At 34.9% G+C, this 18,315-nt stretch overlaps 2 protein-coding genes across 6 annotated transcripts; one reads left to right on the top strand and one right to left on the bottom strand.

Annotated features, from left to right (window-relative positions):
• Positions 1-755: 755 nt before the first annotated feature.
• On the top strand, positions 756-1,181 carry LOC132185207 (uncharacterized). The gene has a single exon (XM_059599012.1). The coding sequence runs from the start codon at positions 756-758 to the stop codon at positions 1,179-1,181; it is 426 nt and encodes a 141-aa protein (XP_059454995.1).
• An 8,177-nt stretch (positions 1,182-9,358) lies between these two features.
• On the bottom strand, positions 9,359-11,858 carry LOC132185797 (uncharacterized). Of its 5 annotated transcripts, none has more exons than XR_009440641.1 (5): positions 11,686-11,858; positions 10,550-11,533; positions 10,358-10,433; positions 9,805-10,273; positions 9,359-9,529 (listed from the first exon to the last, which is right to left on the bottom strand). XR_009440641.1 is itself a non-coding variant. In XM_059599589.1 (5 exons), the coding sequence occupies exons 2-4, from the start codon at positions 11,345-11,347 to the stop codon at positions 9,805-9,807; spliced, it is 1,302 nt and encodes a 433-aa protein (XP_059455572.1). In that variant the 5' UTR covers positions 11,348-11,533; positions 11,686-11,858; the 3' UTR covers positions 9,359-9,529. The 5 variants fall into 5 exon arrangements, 3 of the variants coding, with proteins under 3 accessions (XP_059455572.1, XP_059455573.1, XP_059455570.1); XM_059599589.1 differs by having other exon boundaries at positions 9,805-9,847; positions 10,012-11,133; positions 11,211-11,533; XM_059599590.1 differs by having other exon boundaries at positions 9,805-9,847; positions 10,012-10,273; positions 10,358-11,533.
• Between the last annotated feature and the right edge of the window lie 6,457 nt (positions 11,859-18,315).

The raw sequence follows: 18,315 nt of genomic DNA on the forward strand, positions 1-18,315 counted from the left end.
GAGACATTTTTTGGCAAGAAGAAGCGAACTATATTTGTAGTCTTCCGCTTAGTAGATATCAAGTCCAGGACAAGTTGATTTGGAAGGCCACGATTACTGGGGAGTACACGGTAAAAAGTGGTTATTATATGGAGAAGGATAGATAGAATTATGGCTAGCCTTGGAGAAGAATCTCAACCTTCAGGATATGATATTATTTGGAAGGCTATGTGGAAACTTCAAGTTCCTAATGCAACGAAGGTCTTTATGTGGAGGGCGTGCAATGATATTTTGCCCACTCTGAGCAACCTAGCTAAGAGAGGTGTAGTGAAAGATGAGTTGTGTCCATTCTGCTATGGGGAGAAGGAAACGGTGGCACATGTATTGTGGTTATGCCTGGCAGCTAGAGATGTGTGGGGGGCGAGTGAACAAAAATTTCATAAGAGCAATTGTGGGAGAATTTTGTTTTCTGAGATTTTTGAGTACATATTAACCCGATGCAGTAAGGAAGAGGTGGAATTATTTGCCATTACAGCAAAGTGTATATGGGCAAGAAGGAACACATCTGTTCACGGGGGTGAGTTTCTTCACCCAAATCAACTTGCTACACAAGCTGCTGAAATGCTGAAATGCTGAACCAATTTCGAAGGACAATGATGAAGGAGAACGTGTTGGGCTCAAATACGTGTGCTGTAGTTCCGGCAAGATGGACACGTCCTTTGGGTGATTTTTTTAAGGCTAATTGAGATATTGCTCTGAATGTTGAACAAAAAAGAATGGGCATAGGGGTTATTATCAGGGATTCTCAGGGGCTTGTAAGTGCTGCTTTAAGCTTCACTAGAGAAGGTTTTCCTGAGCCAACCACAGCAAAATCAATGGGGGCTCTATGTGCAGTGGAATTTTGCAGAGATTTGGGGATGCAGAATATCATCTTTGAGGGGGATGTTGAAGTGGTGGTCAAGGCTATAAATGTTAATGTCTCTATGTGTAGTAGTTATGGACAAATCATTGAGGATATCATAAGAGTTTTAGCTGGATTCAAAAAATGGGAGGTGTTGCTTGTCCAGCAGGAAGCTAATGAGGCAACCCATGGTCTGGCAAAACTTGCAGCACAGGAAAAAATGGAAAAAGTTTGGATAGAGGAGATTCCCAATAGCATTTATTCTATTGTAACTTTAGAGCATTTTGCTCTTTTTGTTTAGAGTCTTGTACTCTAGATTTGATTATGAAATGAAGTCAAAGTTTTCTATAAAAAAAGAAAAAAAAAAGAAATGAATTTTCAAATTTAAAAAGAAAAAAAGAAAAACTTTAAATTGAACTTTTATTTAAAAAGCTCACTAAAATTGCTATTCAACTGTTTGTATTCGTGTTAAAATATTTATGGTTGAAGTGGGAAGTCATGTACCCTCATGCTAATTAGACCATGCCCAGAAATTTTATTTTTTATTTTTAAGGTACACAAAGGAAAGGCCTCATTTTGAAGAAGGACACAAAAGAGGAATGGTAATAACTTATTACCACCTAATTATTATTTTAGAAAGTATAAGAAACAAAATAAATAAATAATTCAACCAAATTTAATTATTATTTAGAAGGCATTGCAAGTCTTAATACTTTGAAATTGCTGCATAATTTTTTTCATAGCTAATAGTGAGGACTCAAGCACGTAACACGTAGTAATAATTCAGAATTTGTCTCGACTTTTCAAGAAAGAAATTATATAAAAAAAAATGACTAACTTTTTACTATTTTCTAATAAGTCTCTTTATTGTTCACCTCTCAAAAACAATAATTAAATTAAGTATATGAATTTAGTTGTTAAATGGCTTGAAGATGAAGAATTTGACTGACTCAATTCGCAAATCGCAAATATGAAAGACTGAAATTGTCGTGGCACTTGTATCAAACTTTGCGAATTGTGAAATCACAACAGTTTAGGCTTTAAACTTTTTTGAGAAATGTTAGGTTTTTCAATTTTATTTTTTTGTTTTTTTTTTTAAAATTGATTTATAAGTAATGTGTCAACATCCTATCTCCTCGTGCCTTAATTTATAATAAATCATATGAGATGATGAGTAGTGACACTTTTGAAAACCAATATATATATATATATATATATATATATATATATAAAGAAAAATTTGAGAACCCTATCATTTCTCAACTTTTTTTAGCATTTTCCTTTTATATGTCTATTTCATAATCATGTATCTCACACTGCCACGCCTCAAGCTTTAGTGAAATGGTGAACATGAAGTAATTTTATTTTTTTATTTTTTTATGAGAAGGAAGCAAACTCAAAAAGTCAAATATAATCTTGCAACTCCTTAAGCACCACCGATCCTGTCAGGTGCCATAACCTTGACAAAACATATTTGAAAGCTTCACGATTTATAGGTTTTTCAGGTCTTATCTTGCCAATCAAGCATCTTTTCCCAATCTTCCAAACAGTAACCACTTCACCCTCCGTAACGGATATCCCACACTTCTCACCCTCGGACAAAGAAATCTTGCTCCATAATTTCTCCAGATCCGAATCCATACCTACATACACCCTACACGAAGCAAACTCCTACACCCTCCACTTACAATAATGGAGACTAATACCTCACCCCTAGTTAATCCCAGAGAGAAAAACGAGAGAGAAGACAGAAAATCCGTGTTCTTTCTTTTCTTTATTAGCCCTTTTTAATAATTAATTAACAACCATGAGAATGCACGCGGCGCCTCATGTTTCTCTCATGTCTCAAGCTGCCAAGTGCCAAGGAAAATAAAAAATAAAAAATTCTAACACTGAAGGTTAAAGTGCATCCTCATGCTTTAGTGAAAACGTTGCGTTTAAAGGAGCTTTAATGAAAACGGTGCATTTAGCTTTTAATTGTCTTCTTCATGGATTTTAAACGCCCCGTTTCAATCATCTTCTTCATCCTAAAATTTTAAATCTCAGAAAGACTCAAACTAAAATTCTAAATCATCTTCTTCGTGAGTCTTGCTCCTTCCGGCAATGTAAATTGCCCTGATGGTTGGTTGAGGGTGGGCAACCACAGTGGCGAAAAAAATTATACCCATAAGTGTGGGAACCTCCCCGGGCTCCGCCCCTGGTAATAACCTAATTAATTTTAATTCTATAGGGTTTTGTTTCACCTATTCATTACTGTTCTTCAGACTTTCCTTCCCTTTTTTGCAGTTTGGCTCTTCCCTTAACTTTTTTAGTTTTCTCTCCCCATGTCTGCATCTTTCTTCCTTTTCTTTCTTTCTCTTCCTTGTAAACCAAAAATGCAAAAGCCTAAAGGATCAATTTCTAGAGAAGTAAATTTAAAGCCTGAGGGAGATGTTTATTATTTGGGTGTAGGCATGATATTGATTTCTTTTTGTGGGCATCTTTATTTTGATTGTGTTTTCTTCTAAACACATTATGTTAATTGTTGATGCTATGGTTTTCTTTCTCCGGTTACTTGTGGCTGTCCTTGAGTAAATAGCTTTTTTATGGTTCTCCCACCTTTTGGTATCATTAGCACTATTGGAGTAAATAGCGTTACTCTGCGTCGGTAAACGAATATTATGGTTCATAAGCTTTTAATTTGCAAGATTATGTGAAGTGATTTTAATTCGAATTTAATTTCTCATTGTTTTAAATTTTAACCTGCTTCACACAATTTTTTTTTCCCTTTTCTGGTGGCTGGAAAAGAAAGAAAGGTCAATTGGAAAACACAAGGAAAGATCCAAAGAAGCAAGATGATATTAACTCTGAAGCATGTGGTGATGATCTAGTTGTTGAACGAATCCGTCTCCAAAATATGGAACTAAGGTCTTATTATGGCTTCTTCATATTGCACTTATTATGGAACATGTTCAAGTACCACAGCTTTAGGATTTTATGCTTGCCTGAACTAACATGTGGGCTAATACAACATCTTTTAAGTTCTTGGGAACTTGGATTTTTTTAGTTAATCCTAGATTTGCAAATTCCATTCAACAATTGAGATATGTTTACATAGCAGTTGCCTGGGTTACTATTGATTATTCTGACATTGTTCTCTGGTACCTGAACTATTTGGGACATGTTTTTTTTTTTTTCTCATCCTCAACATGATTTAGCTTCAGTCTCCCAATTGTTTTCTGCAACTCAGGATTTTTGTTTTTAATATTCCATGAAAATAGTTATTAATCCTGAGTTTATTACCACAAATTAGGTGATTAACTAAGTTATAAGTTAGAAATCATTAAAACTGAACAGTCAGAATCTTCTGATTTAGTAACCTAATTTGTTCAATCCTAATTGGGAACTAAGTTATAAGTTAAAAGCTTAAAGATTAATGGCATACAAGGTTACTAGATGAGTTGGGAATCATCAAAACTGAATGGTCAGAATTTTTTGATTTAGTCACCTTTGGATAGAGGTTTGCAACCTCTTTTCTGGCTTATTATATATTGGTCACACTTAATTGGAACTAAGTTAAAAACATTAAAGATTAAGTGCATACCTTGTAAAATTAAAATTTTGAATAAATGTCAGTCTAGAAGCTGAAATTAACTTGCAAATGCCTGAAGCTTAAAACCTTACCTTACACATATTACATATACATATATTATTTGCTACTTCATGACATTTTTAATGGTGTATTCTCCAGTGTAAGAAATTTGCTGGCCAAGATCACAATCGAAGAACCTACCTTTGATAGGATAATTGTCGTCCTTCTTATTTTTGTTTATTAATATATTGTTTTTCAACATGTTATTGTGAAGAATTCTTCACATGGTTGAATTGATACTTGTTTTTCCCCATTCCTAATTAGATCAATTAGGTGGTTATTTTTTTAGTGAAACTATACTTGGTTCCCCCAAGCTGATTTCCCTTTTGCAAAGATGCCTCCAAACTTCAATTTTTGATACTTGGCCTCTTCAAACTACCATTATGTTACAATTTACACAATCTGTTAGATTTTGCCGTTGATATAGATGGAAAGTTGTGCACGTGATCCACACATATATACAGATTTTTGACTTGAAATTTCCAAATTGCCCTTGTCACCCCTTAACAGTTTTGTTTGCTTTCTTCTTTGTTCGATTCTTTGGATAAACTTTCAGATGGACAATCCCCTACATTTTTTTTTTTTTTTTTTAGTACAATAAACTTACCTGAACTAACATGTGGGCTAAAACAACATCTTTTAACTTCTTGAACCTTGACTTGAGAAGAATGAACTTTTTGAATAAGGAAATGGGTGCCTTAAGGTGGGATATAGTACATATTATAGAAGATTCTGCATAGTATACTCTCAATAAGCTATTCCTTTTTCTGTTGGATGGGGTGGAGGGTGGCGGCTGGAGAGTAGGAAGTGGGGGGACTATCTACATTGTTATTTGGGTTGATACCCCTTCGAAACAAATTGATTGTAGCTGTTGAATAGTATCAACATCTTTGAACTTCTTGAATCTTGACTTGAGAAGAATGATCTTTTTGAATAAGAAAATGGGTGCCTTAAGGTGGTACATAGTGTATATTAATGTAGAAGATTCTACACAGTATGCACTCAATAAGCTATGGGATTCCTTTTTTGGTGGGGGAGAGGCTGGGGAATGGGGTGGGGGCGGGGGGACTATCTACATTGTTATTTGGGTTGATACTCTCTCATGAAATTAATCTTGAGAAGAACATAAAAGTAATTTATTGACATCTAAGAACGGCATGACTTCAGGCGAGCGAGTACAAAATTGAGAACATAAGGAGGAATATACATACGTGAAGCATTTCAAAAACATTCCAATGGCTGAAATATGGAAATATTTCTTGTGAGTCACTTGAAATGTTCATAAAATCATTTTGAACATATTTCTTTACTAAATAGCAAAAACCTGCATATCATCTATATGAATTAAATTTAAAAATTTATAAAGTTTAATCCTTATAAATACATCATTTTTCCAACCGTCTTTTAACCTTCTCTTTTTGTAAATTTAGTGGATCCACCATTGGATTTGTAGACTCATGTGGGTTTCACAAAAATTCAATGGTAGATTCACCCATTCACTATACGGAGATAATTGAAAGATGATTGAGATAATAATTTTTATCATTTCTCTTAAATATTTGTTCTCATAGATGTATAAAACGGAAGGAACTATAAATATTTTTTTGGCTAATATAGTCATTCAAAACAACCTTTTAACTACACCCACCGTAGAAAACCAATTGTAGGAATCTTATGAGTTCCTAAATGAGTATTGTAAATATTCTTGACTATAAAAAGAACACATTATCACACTCACACATGGCGTATTTCTTATATTAACTGATAGGCTACCCAAAAATTAATTTGATATAACCTCATAAAAGCTTTGAAGGAAAAAATCATAGTCTATATATAATATATACAACCCTAAAAGCCAATGTCGTCAATCAATATATATATATTTTTTCTATGCTTTGATTTTTTCTACGCAATGTTGTGGGTCAATTAAACATGTAAACAATGTGCATTAAACACAGAAAAAAGCCTATCAATGTTCAACATTGTAAACGAAAAAATCGTTATATCTCTTATCCTTTCTCTCTCTCTATCTCTTATAAAAAACATCAATAGGAAACTCTTTCTCTCTTTATTACATGTAAAATTTATAAAAGTAAAAAAAAAAAAAAAAGTAGTAGGAAAAGACTATTTTCTGTAGATTGTTTCTTTTAACCATCATTCGCATATATAACATAAAAGAAATTGTTAGAATAGTAAAAAAAAAAAAAAATGATAGGAAACTCTCGCTATGTGTGGGAACAAAATTCATCATCAATCTCTATCTCGCTCAAACTATCTCTCTGTTTTGCTTGAAATTCTTGTACACATCTTTACACATCCAAACGACTCTAGAAATTGTGTACCGCTGATTCAAGCAACCATACACACATCACAAATTGGCATCAAATATGAATAGGAATATTCCTCCGGCAAATTGTGAAAACAGTTGTCTCTTTTTCATCAGCATCCGCTGTGTGGTACCCAAATGATTCGCTCTTGAGTATTGGTTTTAGACCCACAACATGATTCTGATTCTGTCTATAATGCCCTTGAGAATGATTTTGTGAAAAACATAAGAAATAAATAAATGTTTAATTTGCTTTTGCTTAATTGTTTTGTTTAGTTTTCTGCCCGTTGATTTGTTTTTTTGAGACAAAAATTTGCACTTACTATAAGAGTTCACTTTGTCTGTTTTCTAGAGATGGTGCATGTTTGTCTTTTGTGTCTTCAACAGACACAATCACGAAGTATGTATTTGGTAGAAGAAAAGAACAACCTGAGATCATTAGTGCTGACATAAATAGTTGATATATATCACAAGATAATTCATGAGAAACTCACTATCTGAAAAGCTGAAAATGCCAAAGAAATGTTATAGGTTCTGAGTAACTTAATGGATAGATGAGAATATTATAAGATACCAATTAGAAGCAGGTGTAGTGGTTCTACTTTATTAAGAAAGAAAAAAAAAATAAAAATAAAATCATTAGTGCTGACATAAATAGTTGATATATATAGTTGATTGGAGACTCAAGAGGGTTTTTTTTTTTTTTTTTTTTCCTTTCCGAATAATATGGCAATTCATGTTTTCTTGTGTGATCTGTTGTAAGTTATCAAATGTGTAATATTACTATGATTGTAATATATAATAGTAAACTATCGTTTCGATTCACAAAATATGCAAAATTTTGTCAAGTCTCATAGGATCACTAATTTAAGATCCACTTGCAACTTGATAGGTCTCAAATTTTTCTCTTTTTTTATGTAACAAAGCAACAGATAAAATTTCACACAACAAAATTAAGCAAATGATTAAGAAAAGAAAAGAAAGCATGACGAAATAGAATATTCATGAGAGAGTTCTTAAATTAAATTATAAAAGAAAAAGAATACGCTAGTTTATATAAACGTCTAGTTAGTATACTATTAGATCTGGTTTGTCAAATATAGCAAACGAAAAACCTGAGATTTCTTTAACTTCAAACGTGTTTTCATTTTCTAGCTAGAAAACTCTAAGTTTTGATTACTCAGAGATAGAGAGAGAGAGAGAACCTAAAACAAAACTAACTTATGCAAATTAAACACTAAAACATTTCGAAAATGTAAATTAGACTATTATTTAAGGGCATTATAAAAAAAAGGGGTTTTGAAATTATCTAAATTAGATAAAGTGGGTTATGATTAACCATTTTGCATAAAAATATACATAAACCAATGTGCATGCTCTAACTCTGAAAGAATCTGACTCTCTTCACTCGCTCGCCTCTTCAATTTTTGCAAAGCTCTTCTCTCTTTCCCAAATCTTACCATTCCTTCATCACTATTCACAAACCTTAATAGGAAAAATTAAATTTAGAGCTTAAGTTTTCATGCGATTTCAATTTAATCTCTAGGTATTCAATTTCGAAAATTACGTTCTTAAGTTTTCTTCTATTTTCTAATAGGTTCTCCTTTCAACTTAACAACCAATTAATTAGCGGTATGCCACATAGCTCTCGTTTGACACCTCATGTATAACAAAAAAAAAATTAATAATAGAAAAAAAGAGGTGATTGGCCGACCACCATTGTTAGATTTTATTTTTTAGGGAAAAATGTAGTTTACCCCCCTGAAGTTTCAGGAGCTTTTCAATTTTAATCCTAAAGTTCAAAAATTGGCAATCTACCTCCTTGAAGTTTCAAAAATTGGCAGTTTAAACCTTCTGTTTAATTTCTCCGTTAAATTGGACGAAAATTTTTTAAAAAATGCCTGAGAGTAATGATGTAATTTCATAGATTTTCGTCCATTTTGACGGAAAAATTAAACAGAGGGTTTAAATTGTCAATTTTTGAAACTTCAATGGGGTAAATTGCCAATTTTTGAATTTTTGAGTTAAAATTAAAAAACTCCTGAAACTTCAGTGGGGTAAACTATATTTTTCCCTATTTTTTATTTAAAAAACAAAAAAGAGAGGCCAAATTCATTTTATTGGCTGGAAAAGAAAAGAAAAGTGTGTTGCTATCCTTTCGTTCGGGTGAGGAACGATTAGGGTGTCGTGTGAAATGCAAGAGATTGCAAATGAATGATTTTGTGAATAATAATAACTAACAAAATATTTTTTTAAACCAAAAAAAGACGAAGGAAAAAAGAAATAATTCTTGCATAAAAATAATGAATGAGGCGAGCTACAGTGCCGGCCTATAGATATATATGTGCGCGCGCGCGCGTTGGAGCTGTAGCTCAATGTTAGTTTACGGAATGTGAAGGAAATCTATTGCATCTCAATTTTGGAGGGTTTTCTCTAAATTTATAGGGAACCAAATTGGCAAATTGGGATTAGAGAAGCTATTTAGAGTGCTCTAAGAAAGAAATATGAATTACACCAAAGAGGGGTGAACAGATCATTGTCTATTCTTCTTAAATAAGTAATTACACCAAAGAGGGGTGAACAGATTCTGTCACCAATGAACAGCATACAATTTAAGTAAACAAATAAAAGAGCAGCAACAATCCTTCCTTGTATGGCCACACTCTGAATTGCTTCAACATCTCTATGGCTCCTGATCATACACATCAAACAGTTAGAGATCAATGCACACACAAATGTAATATTTGCTATTTGACAATTGAGCTTCTAGGTTTTTGGGTTTGGATTTGAATACAAGGTATCCCACAATGTCATCTTTCTTCTTTTTCTTACTTATCCATATGATACTTAGAGGCACATCTACAGTTAGATGGTACTATAATTGCAGTTAAAAAACACAAAAGAATGAAGAAAAAACAAAACATATTAATAGAGATTGCATAAGAACATGGAACAAATAGAGAATACCTAACATATTAAGCCACAATCTGCCCATAATCTGCTCCATAATCTGCTCCATTGCGCCCGCAAGTTTAACACCCATTAGCACTTACACAAGACATAAACACATTATTTCAAAAAATAAAACAAGAACACAGACTCGCCCAAAGGGGAAGCAACAAACTATTATAGATTTTCAATATTTCAAATCAAATGGGAAAAGAAGACACTTACAGTACAAGCAAATTTGACAATTTAGCGGATTCCATGGCATATTTTTTTTTCCACACCACCGATATATTTAAAGTCTTCCTCTCGGGGATCTGAGAAACATCAGCTATAACACAGTAAAGATAATGATCAAGTACTTCCCGTTTTAAGAAGCAGAACCTTTGATTCTCCATATGGATGAAGGCAACAACATCATTTATTGCCACCAAATCTTTAAGACATCCTTCTAGACACAGATCCATTCCCACAACTTTAAGAGGTGCATCTAGACACATATCCAAGTCAATATTGTAGGCAAACAATTGAATCTCATCTTTGAGATCGAGTCCGACCCAGTATATAGTATTACCTACAATTACGCTTGCTTCCCAGATAAAAGGGGAGGGACCGAAACTCCGAGTCAGATGCGTCCAAGATCCTCCATGCTGCATGTTATACAAATAGAGCCTATCACAACTGCTATCGCTATTGCTTTTGCTATTGCTATCATCATCGCTATCGCTATTGCTATTGCTATCATCATCGCTATGATCATCGCTACCTCTATCAAGGAGATAGACCAGAATCCTGTCTGGATTCTCGAGAGCTATGACTCCATATCTCCAAAATGGAAGAAACGGAGGATTAGGGATGGCTTCCCATTTTTCATTTACGGGATCAAAAACCTCACCCCAAGGAAAACTATCAGAATCAGAAAGTTCGTCAGAATCAGAAAGTTCATCCTCATCATAATAATTAAAATAATTGCAAACAAAAATCTTATTCCCTAAAACCGAAACATAAGGGCAAATTCTCGGAGATAACATAGGAGAAACAGGCACCCAATCATTGGCGACACATGGAAAAACCTGTAATTTATACACGTCCCGAATGCCCATTCCCGACAGACTATTAGTCGCCCCACCAAATCTGTATATATGGGAGCCTAGGGCTGCAAAGCCAACGTCGTTGGGAAGTTTTCCTGCCCAACATGCAAGGACCGGTTCTGGGTATAACTCGGCAGGACCATCGGCATGAATATGGATCTTATACCAGTTCGAATCGTCAAATTCCCCGTCACTATCTTCATCGTCACAATCTTCATCGTCACTATCTTCATCGTCGGTGGAGCAGAGAAGTTCCGCACTGAAAAAGATGTCGTAAGAAAATTTGGGTGGGAGATTATATAGAATTTCGGTTGGTGACGGAGAGGGCTCCTGTACCGGTAGTGTGGTCGGAGTCTTAGAAGCATCGGCCAAGGAAGTCTTGGTGCTTCCAGAGTATACTCTTCTTCTAATATTTGGCATGAATTCATCAATGGAGTAGTATTTTCTTCTTCTGCTATTTGGCATGAATTCATCCATAGTGAAGGAAGGATAAGATTTGGGAAAGAGAAGAAGAGGGATTGTTTCTCGAGTTAGGGGAGCGGCGTGAATTTGGTGGGAATAAGAAGGTGAGGGAAAGGCTTACGTGTATGGCTGAGACAGAGAGAGAGAGAGAGAGAGAGAGAGCTTGATTCGGTGGGAAGCCGGAACTCGGAATTGATCTGAAATAATAGAAATAAACTTGTTAGAAACTAAGACGAATAATTGTTACAACAAGAACAACACTCGATCTGAAATAATTGAAATAACACTCGATGGGGCTGATACAGAGAGAGAGAGAGAGAGAGCGAAAGAGATAGAATGAGAAATAAACCTGGTGATCGGAGCTCCGGTGGACGCTAAGCACGGCTGAGCGGGAGCGGCGAAGGGAAAATGAAGAAGCGGCGGCTAGGGCTTTGGAAGTTTGGAGGCTGCGTGACAACGTGAGACGAGAGTGAGGCTGAGGGAGGCGTGAGAGAAAAGAATGAGATATTATGCATGTATAGGGAGTAGATATTTACGGCAGCAGCATTAATTTATTGGGAGTGAAGGGCTTATGTCGGTCAGTCGGTGGAAAGAGAAATCAAAATACTATGCTTTGTTGGATTAGTGGGCTTTGGCCCATTTTGCATTCCGTTTGAATCATGATGTTAGTTGGGCCTCTATTAGTTTTTTTTTTTTTTTGGAACCCGACAATCGTACATACATTAATTACATCACAAATTCCTTTCTCAGTTAAAAAAATTATAAAATAATCAAAGCTCCGAAATCCAATTCCCTTCGGTTAACCCTAGGGTTTATAACACTTTTTTTATTTGAGGACCCTAGGGTTTTAAGGATATTAAATCTGTTTTGAATTCTATGGAGTCAATGACAAGATAGAGTTAAAAATGTATTGACAATCAGGCTGAAGATTTATTTGTTAAGAATCATTCAAAAAATTCCTCTAATTTTATGTACCTTACTCTAGTGCGGCGTTTGGGAGCATCATGTATGTTATGATGCGCATTCGTCTTGTTTTAAATTATAACCATGAAATGGTTCAAAACTTAGACTCCAACAGCTAAGGCCTATAAATATTCAATATTCAAGAAGCATTACCAATTCTCTCTCTCTCTCTCTCTCTCTCTTTTGTTTGCTCTCACATTGTAACATTCAACCCAAAAAAAAAAAAAAAAACAAAACAAAACAAAATTTTTATATCCCCATCTGTCCCACGGGTTGAACCAAATACAATTAGATACACAAGTGGGCATCAAATAATAACCTAGCAATAACGGGATGAATACGCCTTTATATTGCAAGTGATCAGTGATCCCAAAAATAATTAATTATCAAATTTTTTTTAAAAAAATATAACTAGACCCAGAAAACTGCAAGCTATTTCGAGGAGTTTATTAGATCTCTAAAACTGAAACCACCCAATCAGCTTTTGCTGCAACAGCCTCTCGAGGTTGGACACTAGCATAAGTTGCATAACAAATAAACAAGTCCGCACCTCCTGATTTACGAGCCTATGTATGAGAGCAAAAAAGCAAAACAAAAAGAAATATTACATTGGTAGAAAATTCTGATTTAAAAAATAAATAAATAATAATAATAATAATAATAATAATAGAAGATAACCGCGGACGACTCTCAAAGCAAATTGGAACCTCATAAAAAATCATAATCTTGTTGGAATAGGAAAAAAAAAAAAAAAAAGTACAAATTTGCCTGTTCGTATGAAGCAAGTTAGACTTGATATACACATTTCCTCTTATATGGACCACAAGAGCCGTCTATGGTAACATAACTTTTGAGGCAGATCTCAAAATCTATTAAGGCAAGCTGAGCATCAAAAAATTTCCTTATACATACATATTTCCTCGTACATGGATATGTTCAAACTCATGGAACAGAAACATCAGGGACATCAGCAGGTTTCTAATGGAAATTTGCCAAAAAGTAGACAATTTTTGGTGTGGACAACTTACCTCAAGATCAGTCTCCCCATCCCCAATCATGACCAATGACTTGTACTCATGAGCCTGGAAAACCAAATTCATTAGCTTCGCAAAGAACACACTTAACAAACAAATATTACACAAATAGCCAAGGGATTTACCTTTCTTATCTGTTGGACTGCAGTGGCTTTTCCTCCACTCCTTGAAGTAAGCTCCTTAGTGTCAAACCCCACAAACTCCCCAGCACTTCCAAATAGCAGTTGATTGGCAAAAATGTTTTCAGGTGGAACCCCAAGGATCGACGCAACAGGCTTCAAAGGAAGTTGTTTAATTAAAAATTAAAGAGAGTACTTTGATGTTCGATTCATTCTCCAATTTAAAATAGATATAGATGTTGTATCCCAGTGCCCACATAAAAAACACCTTATGAGTCCTATGACTATAGAATGTATCGCAAAATGGCATTAACCTTCAACGCATTTGAAGTGTAAGGCGCATTTGAAGCATAAGGCATGAAGGAATATGGGCTTTACATGAACAAACCACAAGCTTCTTTCTTTTGATATTTTCTCATAAAATTCTACTCAAGAATATAGTATGTACTCAAGTGTTATCATCAATTACACTTAAAGAGTCCAGCATGTTCCTTAACTCAGTTGGGGCATGTGTCATGTTAGGGTCCACTGCAACAGAGATTCAACAATGTTTTTTTTTTTTTTGATAACGTAGGAGAACTTTACTTAAACAATGTTGTAAGAACACCACCACATGCTCCTGTTTCCCAAGATAGACTACTTGCAACCACTATCCAATTAAATAAGGCAATTGAGTGTGCGTGTGTGTGTGTGTGTGTGTGTGTGTGTGTGTGTGTTTATTCTTCAATGGATGCTTCCAGCAAAAATGAAAGGGACTGTATTCATTCGATTATTGACAGCATACATTGATCATTTGAAGAAAGCCTCCAGAGATCAGGTAAACAGTGATATTCTTAGCCTTCAGCTTCTTGACAAACTCTTCTATGCCAGGAGAAAGCCTATATATCAAAAAATAGAAATGGAAGTTATCATTCCATTCAAATTACACTTAAAATATTGGTCATTGCTCGCATCAAGTTTCCATGAAAAAAATGACAAACAGACAGAAAACAACAATTATGACATATCCTATATAGCACTATGTATCGTTGTAGTTTCGGATAGCACTTAGTGAAATTATGTCTACAAAGCCTCATTGTTGTTCAGCTTTTGGTCGTTTTCTAACCTTTTACAAAACCCTCATTGTATAGACAGTTAATAGTTTTGGTTTGGTGGCATGACTGAATTAGTTATACTAACAGTAGGATCGTAACAACATACAGTCAATTGGAAATCAATGACAGCCATAACGTTAATAGTTTTGACAAGCCTTAGCACACTTCAAATTTCATGTTTCATGCTCATAACACTTCTCTAAAATGTATCATTTATATTTGGTGAAAGTCACAACTCACTAATACTAACGAGAAATAACAACAACAATAACGATAATGATGATAACAACGACAACAACAATAATCTACCAACTCACTACATGAAAGGGGTGGGAAAATTTTCAGAAATAATTATACGAATGAAGTACAAAACTTGCATAAGGTGGCTTCATAAAGGTCATTTAACATGTTTGGGAGCTTAGTTAATGTTTGTGATAGTGGCTGCAAGAAAACTTGTAATTATTAAGAGGATAACTGCAAGAGTCTCTTCCGTTATGATTTGATAACTAAATCCATAAAGGACGCAAACATGGAATTAACTTTGCTTGGTCCATGCAGTCAAACTAGCAGTAGAGTGAAAATATGCCCTACATGTCGAGAATTGAAAATACATACAAAAGTTTAAGAGGCTGCAGTTTTTCCCTTTTTGGTCCTGAACAATCCATGAGCAAATTCAGTATATGAATCCAATTAGCACAAATCCTTGACAGAAAAGTCCCTAAAACATTTTGTACAATCTACTAGAAAATCTAAAGTAAAATGTCTTCATGATTTGGCAACGCAGAAACCCTTAACGCAGCAGACAATTTCAAATGTAGCTACATGGAACAGAAAACAAGGAGTCTGACCGTAGTAGAAATAAAGGAAAAAAAAAAAACAGCCCAAGCGAGGATAAAACATGATACATAAAGTCATAAACCCTGACATAAAAGTGAACTCTATTCAAGGGATAATGCACTAAAAGAAGTGTTCAGAAATCTCAATGAAAATTGGATGCTTCTCCATGTTTTATATGATCTGGTGCAAGCACAAAGTGTCTTGACAACATCCGATTTGGCCCGCCTTTTAGAATTAAGATCAACTTTAGATATATTTTTGTATAAAGGACAACATATATTATTCCTCCTTCCACAAGATGGTAATGTTTCCATAGACCACTGCTGAATTATGTCTTCATATGCTACAAAAAACTCAATGCAGAATACAATTCTTTTTCTAATCAAGCTATCCAGCTCACCCTTATTAAGCAGACAAGTCAAAAAATGCTCCAGATAATTAAAAAATCCCTCATACCTTGGGGGCCACTTTTCAAGAAAGTCCTGGACTTGCGAAAAGGAAGGATTGAACAAAGATGGCCTGGCAGCCAAGGCCTCCTCAAAAGGAACAGAACCACTCATGGCTCTAGCAAAAACAGAAACCAAATCAGGCACAGACACTAACACCAAACCAATTGAAGTAGTTCCAACGAATGTGGGACATCCAACCTAGAAGTCCATTCTGCAACAGCCTTTCCAGCTCCACAAAATTCTGCAAGCTCATCGGTGCCCTCATCCAGGCACACCGTCCTATCCACATCAAAGCACACCGCATTGGCATATCTCCATAACTCAAGAACGTCTATAAATTTCAAATAGCAGTCATCAAGCACAGAAACAAAATTCTAAAATAGTCAAAATTTGCATGGAAAAAGTACATGGTGTATGTTTAAACAGTTCAGTAATTCGTATCATAAGCTCTTAAATTGATATCTAGGTAAGCCAACTCCAATCTTTGTACATAAATCAAAACTCAACTCAACTAAATAAAATAGCACACTGATTTAGAATTAAACCCTTGAAAAATTACAGATGCTAAGACATTGCTTGAGCATAACCTTTGGATGGCAGAGTGTTGTTTAAGTGGCCCAATTTTGAGGATTCCAATGGTTGAAGTGAAGCAGCAATTGATTTCAATGATTTAGGAGACTTGTTCATCCCAATGTGACTGATATTCAATTTTCTTGTAAATCGATGGGAAAATGCAGGAAGGAACGGAGAGCTATGTTGCCTACACTGAGCACTAAATGGTGCCGTCTGTGAACTCACCAACCTTTCCACCAAATTATCTGTTTCCATCAGATCAGAAAATAAGAATATTCAAATAAGAAACAATCTTTACCCAAATGCTCCTATACCAAAACAGCCACAAACCATCGCACACAAAACTAAAAACACTAATTCAACAAAAACACAAATACCCATTTATTCAAAACCGACAATTAAGCGAATAAACGTAAAACAAAAATCATTAAACTAAAAATAAGAACCTTTTGGCAGCAATGAAAGCGAAAAATAAAGAAAACAAAGATAAAACGTGGAACAACTATCAACTTCAATTTTTAAAGCAGTAATGATTCATAACCCTCATATTAAGTTCCAGATCCGCAAGCAGTGAAAAGAAAACGCCAGACCCTCCGTCTGGGTAGCACAGAAAATGACGTAAAAACAAAAATCAATTTTCTCAAGTTCTAAACCAAAAAAAAAAAAAAAAACCCAAATTTTAACGCTTTTTGGATTCCCGCCTTTTCTTTTCTCGCAAACCAAACGGGCATTAACCAAAAACTAAGTAAAACAAACGAATAAAATGAATCTCACATGCAAGCTAAAATGGTGTACGATGAAAGCAAAATTTGAAAATGAAGAGCGAAAATCAGAGCATATATAAATATAATAATAACAATAATAAAAATGATCACTGTAATTACCAGTAACCGTGAGAAAAAGGGTGTGAATGTAGAATTTGGCTCCAAACTTTTCCTTCTTCTTAGATCTCTTTGCCTCCGGCAGCTGATGTATTGTGTAGCTTAGCTCCTATTGTTTGGTAATAAAGAAAAGAATCTGTGTTTGATTGGTCCTAAATTCTGGGAGGAAAATTACTCTATAGACCCATTCAACAACCACCGCTCCTGCCCCAGGGGTGTTGTTTGGTGACGTGGGTCCAGTTATTAGGAAGCAGTTAATTTACTGTTTAATTTGGGCATAAACATGATTTTCATCTTAAAAAATCATGACATGTATTCTTCAAATCACATGACATGACAAAGCATGTCATTGTAAAAATGAGAGAAGAATTGGCTGGAATATAGAATCATTGTATTAGGTGATATAAATAGGCTTACAAGAGTTTTGCTGTAACTACTAGATAAATACAACCTATAATTCAAACTTAATTATCTACAATTACAAGGTTCAAAACATAGATAACAATTACAGAGTCAAACTAGGAGAGATCAACTCATGGATAAGGGTGAGGAGTTTGAAACACTTTTGGTTGCTGTAGAAGTCTTAACATCTGGAACACTGGTTGTTGTAACAGGAGATAAGGCATCTGGATCACTTACTCTAACAGCCCCCCGCAAACTCATGGGAGGGGCTGTAACCATAAGTTTGTCACGTAAGAACAAGAAACGATTTGATGTGAGACCTTTGGTAAACAAATCAGCACATTGATCAACAGTGGAAATAAATTTAGCAACAAGATCTTTGTGCAATATTTTCTCTCGAATGAAGTGATAATCCACTTCAATATGTTTAGTCCGAGCATGATACATGGGGTTAGAAGCTAATGCAATGGCTCCCATATTGTCACACCATAACACTGGTATAGTAGAAAGAGAGATGTGCAAGTCTTTGAACAACATGCGTAGCCAATATAATTCAGCAGTAGCGAAGGCCATAGAGCGATATTCCGCTTCAGTACTGGATCGAGAGACAACCGGCTGCTTCTTAGA

Source organism: Corylus avellana, chromosome ca6 (assembly GCF_901000735.1).
Source record: "Corylus avellana chromosome ca6, CavTom2PMs-1.0".
Classification (NCBI taxonomy): domain Eukaryota; kingdom Viridiplantae; phylum Streptophyta; class Magnoliopsida; order Fagales; family Betulaceae; genus Corylus; species Corylus avellana.

Coding starts and splice junctions, on each gene's coding strand:
- LOC132185207 (XM_059599012.1), top strand. CDS start 756: ATGGGCATAGGGGTTATTATCAGGGATTCTCAGGGGCTTGTAAGTGCT.
- LOC132185797 (XM_059599587.1), bottom strand. CDS start 11,351: ATGGATGAATTCATGCCAAATAGCAGAAGAAGAAAATACTACTCCATT. Junction 9,848..10,011: donor TTGTCAAATTTGCTTGTACT/GTAAGTGTCTTC, acceptor GCAATGGAGCAG/ATTATGGAGCAGATTATGGG.